Below are 15,014 nucleotides of genomic sequence, written 5' to 3' on the forward strand. Positions count from 1 at the left end.
GAAACTCAGGAGAGTTTGTAAGCTACTCTGATGTGTTACGGTTATCAGATGCTGAAAGTGAAAAATTCCACTGGACTAACACCACCCTTTCTGTGAGCCAAAGTATTTCTTTGGATTCCAGCTCTGGTATCAAAAAGTTGTAACTCGGTAGGAAAAGATTTTATCAGAATGAAGTGTTTTTTGTTGTTTTGAAAAAAGAGGAACATTTGCCACCTTCCAACTATAACTGTTTTACTTCCTGTCAACCTAGAAGACACTCAATAAAAAAATCCAATCAACATTTGGTTTGCAAGAAAGCAAATGACATTTTTAGCTCCCTGAAGGTAAGTTCAAAACTTTTTAAGATTTCTCATGGTGACCTTTGTATTCTCCTCTAGTTTATCAGTTTAGAAACTGTATAGGATGGAAGGGTTCTTAATTCTTTTCATTTCCCTTCAAAATCCTCTGTTAAAGGGCAGGTTTTCAAGAAAAATAGCCACTGGGTAAAAGTGGTAATTCCAATAAAGATTGTTTTCAACGCAACCTGTTTTGCAAGCTTTATCTGCATCAGCAATCATATTGTTAGAGTATGTAGTCAAAAAGATGTTACAGAAAAGTCTATAAATTGCAGACACTGCATTTTCTAAAAAGACTGGTAGAGGTATGGTGTGATCACATTTGGAATACTGTGTACAGTTCTGGTCACCTCAAAAAGGATATTGTAGTATTAGAAAAGGTTCAGAAAAGAGCAACCAAAATGATCAAAGGGACGAAGCAACTCCCGTATGAAGAAAGGTTGCAGCATTTTAGGACTTTTTAGTTAGAAAAAAGGTGACTACAGAGTGGTAAGACAGAAGTTTGTACAATTATGAATGGCATGGAGAAAGTGAGTAAAGAAATGTTTTTCTTCTTTTCTCATAACACTAGAATGGACATTGAATAAAGCTGATCAAGAAGAGCAAGGGACCTTATACAGGAGGAAATGTTCCCAAAGTTATGCTGGACCAATGCTGCTTTTCCTAAGAACACCAGCAGCAGACTTGGAGTCAAGAGACAGCCAATAAAGTGCATGGTACACTGGCATCACCCTAAAGTCTGCAAGCAACCATGTTGCAGTGTCAACTTCTTTCAGTGGAAGCCCAACATCAAGAACATGGCTTAAGCTGATCCCAGAGACCCAAAAAGACATGAAGATGAAAAGCCATTGTTTTCTAGGAAGGAATGTGGCCTAGCCTATCAGATGTAAACAGATAAAGTGCTCCAAGTCACTACTACTATTATTTGAGCTTTCAAAAATAATTCTGCCTATAAATCTGTCCTACAAGAGAGACCATGGCCACTCTCTATTCAAAGTAAAGCAAGTTTTGCCAGAAAGTAACTCAGATCCGCTATTATGAAAAGAAATTTGAATAACTAAATTCAGTATGTGCATATATTTGCTTATTTTATTTATTCTGGTTCTACTGATTATGGAAGCAAGTCCTATAAACAAAACTGAGGTATTACCCATCATCACTACCTGAAATGTTGCTCAGCTTCCCCTCTCATGGTGTTTTGCTACATAGATGACACACAATCATACCACCAAATTCTAGCCCTTTACCACCAAAAAGGGCTAGAATTTTGCTTTTTTAAAAAGAGAAAGAGGAGAACCTCCATATACTGACTTAATATTAAATATCATAGTAGTAATGTACCAACTACACTTACTCCTATACTTAAGTGCTAATAAAACCTGGAACATGCAGTACGGTACAGATGATGCAGATAAAACAGAGTACTGATTCCTTAAATTGGCACAGGTCTATAATGGATATCTAGTCAATTCAAAGTGAGGGTGATTTGGCAAGTACCTTGCTCCATCCACTGGCATGAGCTGATGCTTCCTGTGTCCTCTCCTTGTATTCCTTGTAAGTTACTGGTCTGTACAAATAAAACCAAAACACAAGATTTTAAAAAGCAAAGCAAAGGCAAAACAAGAAGGCATAACTTCCTTTTCAACAGTTTCTGCACAGTCTTGAAATGGTAATAGTAACACAGAGAGATATGTCAATTCTAGTAATATTAGATTACAGAGTTGGTGAAATGATTTGTGCAATTTTTGTTGAATCAGCTCATGCAGACAACTGACAAAAAACTTAATACTAGAATACTACAACTGAACTCCTTGAGGAGTTGCCACCTTAGTACTACTTTTATTGTGGTCAGTGACTTCCATGGGATGGCTGCAATCAGGAAACCTGTTGAGGCACAGCCAAAACCAGAGCCAGTGGTGTCTGAGCAGGTGCTTCCAAGGCCCAATTTCTGTGGGGATGGCTCAGCAAGATATTTGCAGCTGAAGGGGAGAAATGGGAGTCCATTTAGAATGCACTCCCAATTGTTATTTTCAAGTCTGAATTATTCTGTGTCATAAAATGTCAGGTGATTAACAGGTGGGCAAGATCTGGGTCTGATCTGCTGACTGGATACTAAGATATAGTAACAATTCTTGCTTGCCCACCTACTGAACATGTGACTGAATGCAAAATCTGAGAGAGAGGAGAAACTCCCATTACTGTGTGTATACGTCACAATTCTATGTACACTTACCTGGAAGTAGCCCCACTAAACACATCTAAATAAGCACAGGATCAAGCTGCTTAAACTATGTAAGAGTGATATTACCTTTAAATCACAGTTAAGCTTAAGGATGTTTTAAAAGTAAAACATGCAGTATGCTGGTACATGGAGCAAAAATTGTGGTCAGTTTGTTCTTCCACTGCTTCTGGGAGCTAAGCCATGGTTTGGCATAGTGTTACCTCAAAACCCAGACTCAAGATTTGTCACTCTCCATACAAACCACAGGCTGAAACCGAATGCTTGTGATTTGTTTGGGAAAAACAAACCATGAACCAGGGTTTGGGTACAACACTAAGCCAAAACATGGTTTAGGCCCCTGCAGTGCAGCAGAAGTGGGGAAGAAGTGAACTGGCCACTATTTTCACCCAGTGCATCACAGCCTAAAGTGGCAGGTTAACCAGCTCATCCCAGGTGATTGGAAAGTTTCCATATGTATATGTATATATATCTTTACCTCTAACATGCAGGTGGAGGACAGAAATGAAATTTTTAGTCCTACATAGGACAAAATTGTTTCAGCACTGGCCCCATGAGATGCTACTGGATATATTTCCTTCTGATTGACCCTTGTATGTTGTTTTTCAACAAACAGAACACTCCATGCTTAGCAGGTTTTTCCCCCTAATCCGCATTTTCCTACTTCTTTCATGAGGATGTCCTGAGCAAGGGTTAAATGCATTTATTGAGTCTAGCTTAAGGACAGCTGTTCTGCTACATCTGTCTACTGTACTCAGTACATGAGGGCTGGAAACCTTCATATCACCATGTCCACAATATAAATGACTTACAGTTTCAATAGAAGACTATATTGCAGATTTTTGAAAGCATCTACCTGTTCACAGAACAACCACGTGTATGACAATTAAATAACTTTTCCACATCATTTGGTATAGATTTTGATCAATCTGCTAGATAATTAAATTTACCAAATACAGAAGCTTCCACTTGTGCTGCAATTTCTTAACTCAAAGATCTTAAAATAATCAAAACATCAGCGATGAGCTGCGTGTGTAGAACAGCCATCACAAATCTAGCTCCAGAGACAGGTTTTTCACTCACCAGCAGAAACCAAGAACAAACCTTGGTTACAACCCCCAGTTTGTTTGGAGAGAAACAAACCACAAGCCCAGGTTCAGACATAACAAGGTGCCAGACTCTGGCTCATTTCAGTATTAAATTGGGACTGTTGCAAAAAAAAAAAAATCCCAATGCTGAAAACAAACGCTTTCATACAACTTCAATCAAAGTCTCCATCTTTCTCCAAGCTATTGGGAACCAGTAAGTCATCTGTGGAAGTAGGTATGAATATAGCAAAAGCTATGCAATATAATAATTTAATAATAATTTATTATTTATACCCCACCCATCTGCCTGGGTTTCCCCAGCCACTCCTTGCATGCTGAGTAAAGATGGCTGGGAGACAGTTCATGGCAGGTCTCCCTTCTCTAAGAGGAAGAGTCAGAGGTGTTATTAAAAGAATTTAGATGAGAAAAGATATAGTTATTATTAAGAATAATTCAATGGGGAATACAACAGAATGGGCTAAGAGAGAAAAACTATTAGCATAAATAAGTGAAGGTAGTAAAAAGAACCAGGGAGGAGGGATGAAAACAGCTGGCAGGTTTCAGAGCGGGGGCAGGGGGATAAGATCTAACAAGGAGAAATGACAAGATGGATAAAAATACTATAGAGACACATGCAAGGGTGGGAGAGGAAAATATAAAGGAAAAAGCCTTCTCCACTTAGAACCTCTGTATCAGCAAATTCTTCCTAACTTGGGGGTCTGTCACAATACCTCAAGATCAAACATCTGTACTTAAGCTTGAGGAAAGCTGAGCTGTGGAAATCCTTGCCACAAGAAAAATACAGTGGGAAATAATTTTGTAATTTCCAAATATGTATTAGGTATCTGTAGAAGGTGATGCCAGTAATTGTCTGCTGATTATGCCAAACTGTGCCTCCATCTATCACCATGTTGTGACTGGCTCTGCCTCTGCACCATCTTTTTTGACTGGTGAGGCTCAGTAATTTTCACCCATGTCAAGTGGGCCCCGTGGGGAGAAAGTTGAGAACCCCTGATTTAGGCAAAGCAATCTTAAAGTGTTCCTGTGATTTTCTGTATCTTAACTTAAAATGAACAAAGCCTGGTACTGGTAGAGATGTGTAATGAAGTCACATTTATACCAAATGTTTGTGACAGTTTTAGAAAAATAATAATTCAAGGAACTGCTTGTATACAGTATCTCAGTACCTTTCAATATTGACTTATGTAAGAAGGGCTTATAAATACTGGCAAAAAGCTCTGTTTCCCTTTTTTGCTCTACAACTGCTTTTCTGAATGGTATGGACTGTCTACACAAGGAGAACTATCGTAAATAAAGATGTGATAGTTTGTATTATTAACATGAGTGGTTCAACTTTCAGATCAGGCATAGTAGAATATAGAAAGTTTTCTATTGTGTTTTATTTTCAAACTATGAAAAAAGTTGCTTTTCAGACCTGAACTTCTATACATTGCCACTACATGCAGCAGAGTGAGGTAAAAAATGCTGGCTGTAATCAATATGGCAAAATCCTATGCAGCTTTACAATAAACAGGAACTGCCAAATTTATTATGCTATTGTGGAATCAATTATCTTATCCCTCTGATACTTGTATTACTAACATAATCAAATGTCAGTACTTTTGTTTTATAATATACCAGCTCTACATATTCATTTGGAATAATTCAATGAAATGACCTACTCCCTATCTCATGTCAACATTGAGGGTCTAACCTGCTATATGTAAAAAAAAGCAGACTGACTTACATGAAACACGTGTCTGTGCTACCTCAACGCAATTTCTCTATTACTTCCTACTTGTCCCTCTTATTAAAGGCCAGAAGCGTTCCCACTATGAGAATGGGGAAGTAGTTCCAATAGCAGAAGTGCACCCAATATATGTTTGGCAACATCTGGGGTACCTAAAATATAGAGATATCAATATTAGCCCCATGGCATTGTAGTACAGCATCCAGATTTTAAACACTTAGGAGGAAGGACTCTACCCTGACTACTGTCTGATAAGGAAAACATTCGGGCATTTACAGCTATCAGAATAAGCAGTGGCTTTGAAGGAAGTTGTTTTCATTGTAGTGTACTGATGTTCATAAGTTTAAATGATGGGAAATTGTTAGCTCACTTCATATCAAGTGCATAATTAAGGAAGGAAAGTGAATCAGGTTTAGAAATAGTTGTGCCAAAATATAGTCACATAATCAATATCACTGTATTTGTGAGAATTTTAAGAGCAAGTACCTTCCCTGCTGAGCAAAGCAAATGAGAACTCACTTGCTAAGTAGGGTCTCTAATGCCTTTTGAAGAGGTTCTTTCAATTCTTGGAATACTTTCTCTCCCAGATGAGCTAAGCAATCTTCTATTGAAGTCTCTGGGTTGGCAGGACTGAATACTGGAGATGTGTGGCAGTCAAAGCCTGTGCTGGTAAAAGCTGGTGGGGGGAAAGAGAGATTTCATACTGTTAGTGAGATTGAAATAGTAAGTCATACTTGGAGCAGATCCACTGAAATCAATTGACTAACTTAATCAATCATGACTAACTTAAGTCAACTGATTTCACTGGGTCTGCTCCAAATATGACTTAGCTGGTTAAGAACATGAGAGCTTGCTGCACCAGGCCAATGGCCCATCTAGTCCAGCATCCTGTTCTCAGAGTGGCCAACTAAATGTCTGTGTGAAACCTACAAGCAGAATTCAAAAACAAAAGGACTCTTTCCCTTCTGCTTTTCAGCAATTGGTGACTAGTACAATCTTACATTGTACCAGAGTGCCAATTAATAAGGTATATAACCCAAGATGTGTGCAGAGGAGGGCAATCAAGATGATCAAGGGTCCCCATCCTTGCCTTTAGTGTATGATTAAAATTACAAATGCTGAGGTTAGAGAGAGGAATGCCCTAATACCCTTCCTGGTTGGACAGAAAATATAAAACAAACATTTCTAAGGTAAAATTTGCACTTAAGCATACAGAACTAATAAAAATAACTATTCTGTAATTTTGCACGAACATAATTATGTCTCATCTAAGGCAGCTATTGCAAAAAGAAAATAAAACTTCAATAGCAATCTTACTTGAAGTTGGAACTGTGTATCTATTACATTGGGTTATAATACATCTTTCTGAAGAACCTGCACTAATCTTTGACTGCATTTTCCCTTTGAAAATACAGCTGTTTTCACAGTTTGAAATGTGTATTACATTGGCTTATAATACATACCGTATTTTTCGCACCATAGGGCGCACCGGACCATAGGGCGCACCCAGTTTTTTGGGGGGGAAATAAAGGGGGGGAAATTATTTCCCCCCCAGGCGCGGGGCTGGGGCGGGGGAAGCTCGAGCTTCCCCCGACCCCAGCCCCCAAACAGGCAGCTCTCTGCAAGCCGTGGGAGCGCTCCCGCTGCTTGCGGAGAGGTCCGTGAAGCCTGGGCGCGCTGAGCTCAACATGCAGGCAAGTTTCCGCAAGCAGCGGGAGCGCTCCCGCTGCTTGCGGAGAGGTTCGCAAAGCCTGGGCGCGCTGAGCTCAGTGCGCGCAGGCTTCGGCATGCAGGGAAGTCTCCGCAAGCAGCGGGAGCGCTCCCGCTGCTTGTGGGGAGGTCTGCGAAGCCTGGGCGCGCTGAGCTCAGCGCGCGCAGGCTTCGGCATGCTGGCAACTCTCCGCAAACATCGGGAGCCCAGCGCTGGGCTCCCGCTGCTTGCAGAGAGGTGTGCGAAGCCTGGAGAGCGTGAGGGGTCGGTGCGCACCGACCCCTCTCACTCTCCAGGCTTCAGCGAAAGCCTGCATTCGCACCATAGGACGCACACACATTTCCCCTTCATTTTTGGAGGGGAAAAAGTGCGTCCTATGGTGCAAAAAATACGGTAATTCTCAAAAACATGAATTAATATTCCCTCTGAAAATATGGCTGTAGGAAAATTATAATTATTGGGACATAACAACATAAGCAACCAAGAAAATAAGTTCACCAACTTGCACAGACCTTCCAAAATTTCTTCATCAAGACGTTTCAATTCCTCCTCAATTTCTGCTTTAACTTTCTCCAGGACTTCCTTATCTAAAGCTTGTGAGACCGCAGATGGATCAGTCACTGAAACAAGCAAAAAAGTTCAGCTAAAAAGGTAGATTCTTAGGATATGCATATAATGGAAGAAGAGCAACAAATATTCATCAATTACAAACACTTGCAGTTCTATCAAAGCAAAAGAACTTCAGTTCACTATAAAAATAAGTAGGAATTAGTGTTTATGGCACAAGAGCATCCAGGTCAATTTCTCACACAACAAATCATTTCTAGTAAGGAAAAAATTCCCTAAGAAAAATAAACAAGGTTGCAATCCCATGCGCATTTAGCTAAGGCCCCCTCAGCATGGCAAATGAAAAGGGATGACAGAGTTGTGTTCAATGGGACGGACTTCTAAGTAGACATGTATATTAGTGCTATAAATTTGTATTTATGAAAGTAAATGGAAGAAATTTAATAAAGAAAATGACTTTTCCCAACAAATATATGACATGCAAAACTGATGAAGTTCTAATCTCCCCAGCAGTATAAATTGCTGAGAGTGTTTCAACAGAAAGGCAGAAACATCCAAACATTAGTGATCCAGCATTACAAAACGTTAACACAGTCTCCTTGAAATGTAAGAATCTACTTTGTTCTAAACAGTAAAATCTATTGAAAGAAAGTTGTCTTCTAATTCTGGAGATGTTTTCCTATACTTAGTGGCCTTGTTTGCATTTAACTACGGTTTAAACTGTGGCTTATTTTAATGTCCACACCAAGCAAAAATGTTTGCAGGTCATTTGTTTTATTATTTCAGAGCTCCATTTTAAGTTAATACATGAAAAATGTTCTTTCATTTTATAGTTTAATCAGACAAATAAAACTGTATGCACTCACTCCCTCTTCACTAGAGAAACCCAGATACTTAAGTGTCTTCATTTGAATACCATATTCTTCTAACAGATTTTAATATTGATATTACGGAATTTAGATGGCCTCTAATGAGCTTCTCTTCCCATTTCCAGAAATGATTTTGTGGAATGTGACAGGAGAATTAGTATAGCACACACGCTACCACAGGGACAGATTCACTTGCTCAATTTATATGCCAAGAGTCAACCAAACTGACAAATCATGTGATGCTTAAGAGGCAACCTTCCGGGACAACACATCCCTTCTCCCCGCTCCTATAAGTATATCATGCCAATATATTTGTCCTTCAAGAAGAAATACATTTCCCCCTGCAAATGGAAGTTTTCTAACAGCCACATCTCATTTTACCCACTTGAATTTTTTTATTCTATTAACTCTTTTTGCCCCAGTTTTAGAAATGTTACTCCCCTCTTCCTACAAAAATGGAGATGGAAAATTGGAGAAATAAATGGATATGGAAAAATGGAGAAATAAAAATTGCTGACTGCTCTCCAGGGCACTTAATTAGTTGCTGCTAGGGAGAGGAACTTCGTTCCAACTCAAACAATGACAGCAGTGACAAGAGCAGTAAGTAGAATCAATTCTATTCCCCTTTAAGTTATACCACACTTATCTGATCACATCAACTTGCAATTTCTGCTGTACTTGCACAAACAATGTATGAAAAAGCATAAACACCCCCGTGAACAACCACCAAAATGTCCTGTGTCCAAATGATGATATAGGATGGGATGAGACAAAAATGATTCCTAGATGTTGTTAGTGAAGTGCCTCTGGAGTTCTGACCTGGAGGTAAGTAGGCTTCTATCAGAAGTACCACAATTATAAAATCACATTAAAGAAAGAATTTTGTCTGGAAAGCAGAGAAACTTACTTGGACAGTTTAACTAGTTGTATAATACCTCCCATCAGGAAAGATTGAATTACAGTTACATAAAGAAAACTCAAATCTAGACTTCTCAGTTAAGGCTTGCCCTGCCCAAATGAGAAGGAATCCATTGAGAAGAGCACCTGTTTCCCACAGAACTTGAGTGATGGTGATCACACATGGCAAGCTGTCATACTTGATAAGAAACCATGCTGAAAAAATGACAATGAATTTCAATCCTTTAAAGTACACAGAAGTACTATTTAGATACCTAATGTTGTATCCTCAGTGCTTTCACATTCAACCATTCAGTATTGCTAATGAATAAAAAACAGCCACTATTCAGAGGCTCTAAAGGAGACAATACAGCAAATATTAACTGATTTTGATATTGACTTGACAGACAACAACAGGAAACCTGTCTAATTCCCGACACTATTTAACTAAGTTATTCATAAGTAGAAAAGTAGTTTTATCCTTCTCTTTATTTCCACAGCTCTTTGTAAATAATCAGAATAAAACAATTTAAATGTCTGCCCCTTCCAGAGAAACAAAGCACAATATATTGTTCTCAAGTGATGATTTCTGGCTGGTCCAAAAGCAACACTGCCAGACTGTACAGGAAGCAAAATTCAGCTGTACTTTGTGGGCAGGGAAGGGAAGACACTGATGGTTTCTCAGAACAGTTCTCCTAAGCTCCACGGACTGCAAATTACTGTATTCTTGTTATTAGTGGTTCTGACAAGTACATTATGGGAAGGAATCTCAGTGGTAATCTGTAAAACAATGTGCCCCATTTCAACGGTATACAGTACTGTGAATAAAGCACAAAAGAGAATCATTTTCCTCTTATAGGATGGTAGTGCATACTAATTTAAATAAAATATTTTCTTTACTAGATATAATATTGAATTGGAATAATACTGAATTTCCAGTGGTAATACAAAACCCCTTAATAGAACTGGGGAGTTCAAAACAAAGGCCACTAAAATCAGGAACCCAAAACTGAATCCAGATTGAGACAAGATGTTGATGATTGGATATTGTGATGGGATGATGAGCTGCTTGTGCGTAAAGCTTAGTCCCTCAGAGTTTGGCCTGGTTATCAAAGCTCTGTCTATAGCGGAGCCCCTTAAACATGACTCCCTCAATCGCTGGCAGAATCCGACAGTGGGCGTTTGCGGAATCTCTTCCAACATAAAAGCTCCTTAACGGAAACGCGTCTTCGGGATTCTCGGCGCGACAGTTTCCAGCGAGGGGTGGGTGTCCCTATAGGAGGTCCTGAAACTTCCCCACTGTTTTCGCTGGAAGTCTCTCTGAGCCATCCCTCCGACTCACTTTCCCTTGGAGCTCCTTCTCTCCCCCTGCTGGTTCCCTCCTCTGCTGCCAAGTCTCTCCTAGCCTCCGTGAGCCCTTCCACCACCTGCCCTTCCGATGGCAGTTCCCTGACATCCACCTCCCCTCCAGGGCCCCCTTCACCCCCTCCCGTCCCTTCCTCCATGGGCAGCGAGGATGCAAAACCCCGGAAAGAACCTCCCTCATCTTCCGAAGTCTCGAACACTTCCCTCCACCGGTTGCCGTCCCTTGTCCCCGAGTACTCCTCCTCATCGGAGTCTACTCCTTCTTCCAGCTCCGATTCTGGGAACCCTTCGAACTCCTCTTCCTCGTCGGTGGTGCCAAAATATTCCCTCCGGAACCTCGTTAAAGACTGAGGTTTCCTTGGGAACCGTTGATGAAACGTTTCTATTAAAACCTCGTCATTGACTTCCTCTGCAGTTACCCAGGTGTTTTCTGACTCTGGTTCCCCTTCCCAAGCTACCAAATACTCCACCTGATTACCCTTCCACCTGGAGTCAATGATTTCCGCCACGTGGCTGTTGCGTTCCCTTTCTTCTATGACTGGTCCCTGTGTGACCTCCCCTTCACGTCCCCCCCTGTACTGTGACAGTAATGACCTGTGGAATACTGGGTGTAATTTCATGTGGTTCGGTAACCTGAGTTTGAACGCCACCGGATTGACCTGTTGTATGACCTCAAATGGTCCCAATCTTTTGGGTCTCAATTTCTTACACCCCCCTTTGAACGGCAACCCTTGGGTCGATAACCACACCTGGTCCCCCACCCTTATGGTTTCACCTTCCCTTCTGTTCCTGTCTGCCTGCTTCTTATATTCTTCTTTGGCCCTTTCTAGGTTGAGTTGGAGCTGACGATGGATCGCTTCCATCTCTTCTACAAAATGTTCCGCTGCCGGGACGCTCCATCTTTCCCCTCCTTCCCCTGGAAATGCCCTGGGATGACACCCATAGTTGGCCAAAAAGGGACTCATCCCTGTGGACACATTCTCCGCATTATTGTAGGCAAATTCTGCCAGAGCCAACTTTTCTACCCAATCATTTTCTCTGTCATTGACATAACACCTCAAGTATTGTTGGAGAATACTGTTTGCTCTTTCCGCCTGCCCATTGGTTTCTGGGTGTCGGGCAGTCGAAAAATTAACCTCTACGTGCAGTAAGCTCATGAGCTTCCTCCAGAACCTGGATGTAAATTGCTTCCCTCGGTCTGAGACCACCCTCAAGGGGGCGCCATGCAACCTAAAAATGTGTTCTACAAACAACTTGGCTGTCTCTTCTGCCGTGACCGCATGTGAGCATGCTATAAAGTGGCCCATCTTGGTTAACAGGTCTACTACAACCATGATGGCTGTTTTCCCCTTGGATTTCGGCAGATCCGTCATAAAATCTATGGATACTGCCTCCCATGGTCGTTCTGGTGTGGGTAGTGGTTCCAATAACCCCGCCGGTGCCCGCCTTTCCCCTTTTGCCCGCTGGCATCGGTCACACCCTCTTACATACTCCCATACATCTTCCCTCACCTTGGGCCACCAAAACTCCCTGGTAACCAACCACATGGTTTTGTGTTGCCCGAATTGCCCCGCGGTGGGGCTGTCGTGCAACTGTTTGAGTACCCTCCCCCTCAATTCTCCTTCGGGTATATACAGTGCCCCTTTGTAATACAATGTTCCTTTCCTTTCCTCAAAACCTCCTGGGTTCTCTTCTTCCCCCCGGAGTTCTCGGAGCTTATCCTGGGCGTATTCATCATTCTCAGTTCCCTCTACCAGTTCTCTTTGCCCCACCGATGCCGCCCCACACACCCAGTGGTCCTCTGGGATGATATGTCTCTCTTCTGGCGTTCCCTCCCCCTCCAAATACTCTGGTTTTCGAGAGAGAGCGTCCGCCCTGACGTTTTCCGGGCCTGGCACGTAGCAAATTTCAAAGTGGAATTTGGAGAACTCCAGGGCCCATCTCACTTGTCGTTGGTTAAGTACTCGTGCCGTTCTCCAATACTCTAGATTCTTGTGGTCAGTGCACACTTGGACTTTGTGTTGTGCACCAATTAGTAAGTGTCGCCATCTTCGGAACGCTTCATGAATGGCGAGTAGTTCTCGGTCATACACGGTGTAGTTCCTCTCAGATTTATTCAACTTTCGCGAGAAGAAGGCACACGGTCTCCACTCCGACTCACTCTTCCCCGGCTGCAGAAGCACCGCCCCTACCGCTCGGTCTGATGCATCAGTTTCTACTCTCATCGGTTTTTGTAGATCCACATGCAGGAGCTGTTCTTCAGACGCGAATGCTTTCTTTAACTCTTCGAACGCTCGCTGCGCCTCTACCGTCCAAACAAATTTCTTCTTGCTGCTGAGACAATCAGTGATGGGAGCCGTCAAATGGGCAAAGTTCTTGATGAACTTCCGATAGAAGTTTCCAAACCCTAGGAACCTTTGCACGTCCTTCTTCGTTTTCGGGGTCTTCCATTCCAGTACCGCCTGAACCTTGCCGGGATCCATGGCCAATCCCTTGTCTGACAAGTGGTACCCCAGGAATTCCACCTCCTTGGTATGAAACTGACACTTCTCCAGTTTCACCCACAGCTGGTTTGCTTGCAGCCTGCTCAATACTTCCCGGACGTCCCGTACATACTGCTCCTCGTTCTCTGAGTATACCAACACGTCATCTAAGAAAGCCACGCAATTCTTGTAAAGCAAAGGTCCCAGGACGTGGTTCATGAATGATTGGAAGCAGGCGGAGCCTGCCTGTAGACCGAAGGGCATAACGAGATACTCAAAAGCTCCTAAAGGGGTGAACATGGTGGTTTTCCATTCATCTCCCTTCCTCATCCGTATCAGGTTATACGCCCCCCTCAGGTCCAGCTTGGTAAAAATCTTTCCCTTCCTCACTTGGGTCAAAATGTCATCAATTCTGGGCATGGGGAAAGCCACGGGTTCTGACACGGCATTCAGGGCCCTGTAACCCACTACCAACCTGGGTTTATCCGTGTGTTTTTTTATCCACAAAGAATACTGGACTACCCCCTACCGCTCTTGACTCCCTGATGAAGCCCCGCTTGAGGTTCTTGTCAATGAACTCCCTTAACTCCTGCATCTCCCTATCGGACATGGCGTACAGCTTGCCCCCTGGCAGCTGGGCTCCAGGGAGTAGGTTGATTTGACAGTCAAAGGGTCTATGCGGGGGCAGTTTGTCTGCTTCTCTTTCGCTGAAGATGTTACCCAGGTCGGCGTATGGTTGGGGCACCTTCCCTTTATCTGTTACTTTCATCCCTGCTACAGTGGCCTTGGCTCCTCCCTGAGCCTTCCCCTCCTTGCAGTGTTCTAGGCAATGTGCCGACCCAAAGGAAACTACCCGCTGGTGCCATCCTACTAGCAGATCATGCAGCGCTAGCCAGCTCATTCCCAAAATAATAGGCGCTCCTCCCAGGGTGGCCACATTAAACGCTATCAGTTCCGTGTGTCTTGCCACCTTCATTATCGTTGGGATAGTCTGTTGGTTAACTTCTCCCCCCAACAGCTCCCTCCCATCAATCGTGGTCACCTGCAAAGGGTTACTTAAAGGGATAGTCTGTATCTGGTGTTCGGCTGCAAACTGCTTACTCATAAAATTACAGGAGCTGCCTGAGTCCAATAGCGCCTTTATCTTTAGTGGGTGTCCGTTTGGCAGCTCTAGCAACACCTCTACTACAAGCGCTGGTCTTGGGGGTTCCGGCATGGGCACATTCACTGCTCTTTGGCCTGGCTGCTGTGCCCCGATGCTTGCAGCCAGGCGTTGGCTTTTACCTGCTCCTTAACCTCCTCCTCCTCACCCCCAACAGCTCCCACCATCCCTTGCCACCCCTTCCTTTGCGGGCAGACTCTGGCAAAGTGACCTGGCTGTTGGCAGAGGAAACATTTCTTGGCGCTCTTTCCCTTCTTCCGCCCTTCATTGGGGTTTGAAACTCCGCGCGCGCTGTTCCAATCTCCATCGGCTCTACTGGTGGGGAATGCTGCTCTGGAATCTCCGGAATGCGGAAATCACTCCAACGTTCCCCTTTCCCTTCCCGCTTCTCCAAAGCTCTCGCCTCCTGGCGTGCTCCTATGGCCAGCGCGGATTTGGTCAGCTGGTCCATAGACTCCGCCCTGGGCGCCCAGGAAAGTTCGTCCTTCACTGCCGAGGATAGCCCTTCTTCGAACAGCATTTGTATCGGGTCCGCCGACAGGTCCCAC

The 15,014-nt window shown here is 43.0% G+C and overlaps 1 protein-coding gene across 4 annotated transcripts in view; it reads right to left on the minus strand.

Moving 5' to 3' along the window:
• The window catches only part of BCL2L13 (BCL2 like 13), a 45,961-nt gene that overhangs the window by 16,525 nt on the left and 14,422 nt on the right, over positions 1 to 15,014 (minus strand). For all 4 annotated transcript variants that reach the window (XM_079992799.1, XM_079992800.1, XM_079992801.1 and 1 more), the window contains exons 3-5: positions 7,636 to 7,743; positions 5,932 to 6,088; positions 1,833 to 1,902 (exon numbers count right to left, since the gene is read on the minus strand). In XM_079992799.1, the coding sequence (XP_079848925.1) occupies positions 1,833 to 1,902; positions 5,932 to 6,088; positions 7,636 to 7,743 (335 nt within the window). The remainder of the gene's footprint in view (positions 1 to 1,832; positions 1,903 to 5,931; positions 6,089 to 7,635; positions 7,744 to 15,014) is intronic.

This window comes from Podarcis cretensis, assembly GCF_951804945.1.
Source record: "Podarcis cretensis genome assembly, chromosome: 10".
NCBI classification, from domain to species: domain Eukaryota; kingdom Metazoa; phylum Chordata; class Lepidosauria; order Squamata; family Lacertidae; genus Podarcis; species Podarcis cretensis.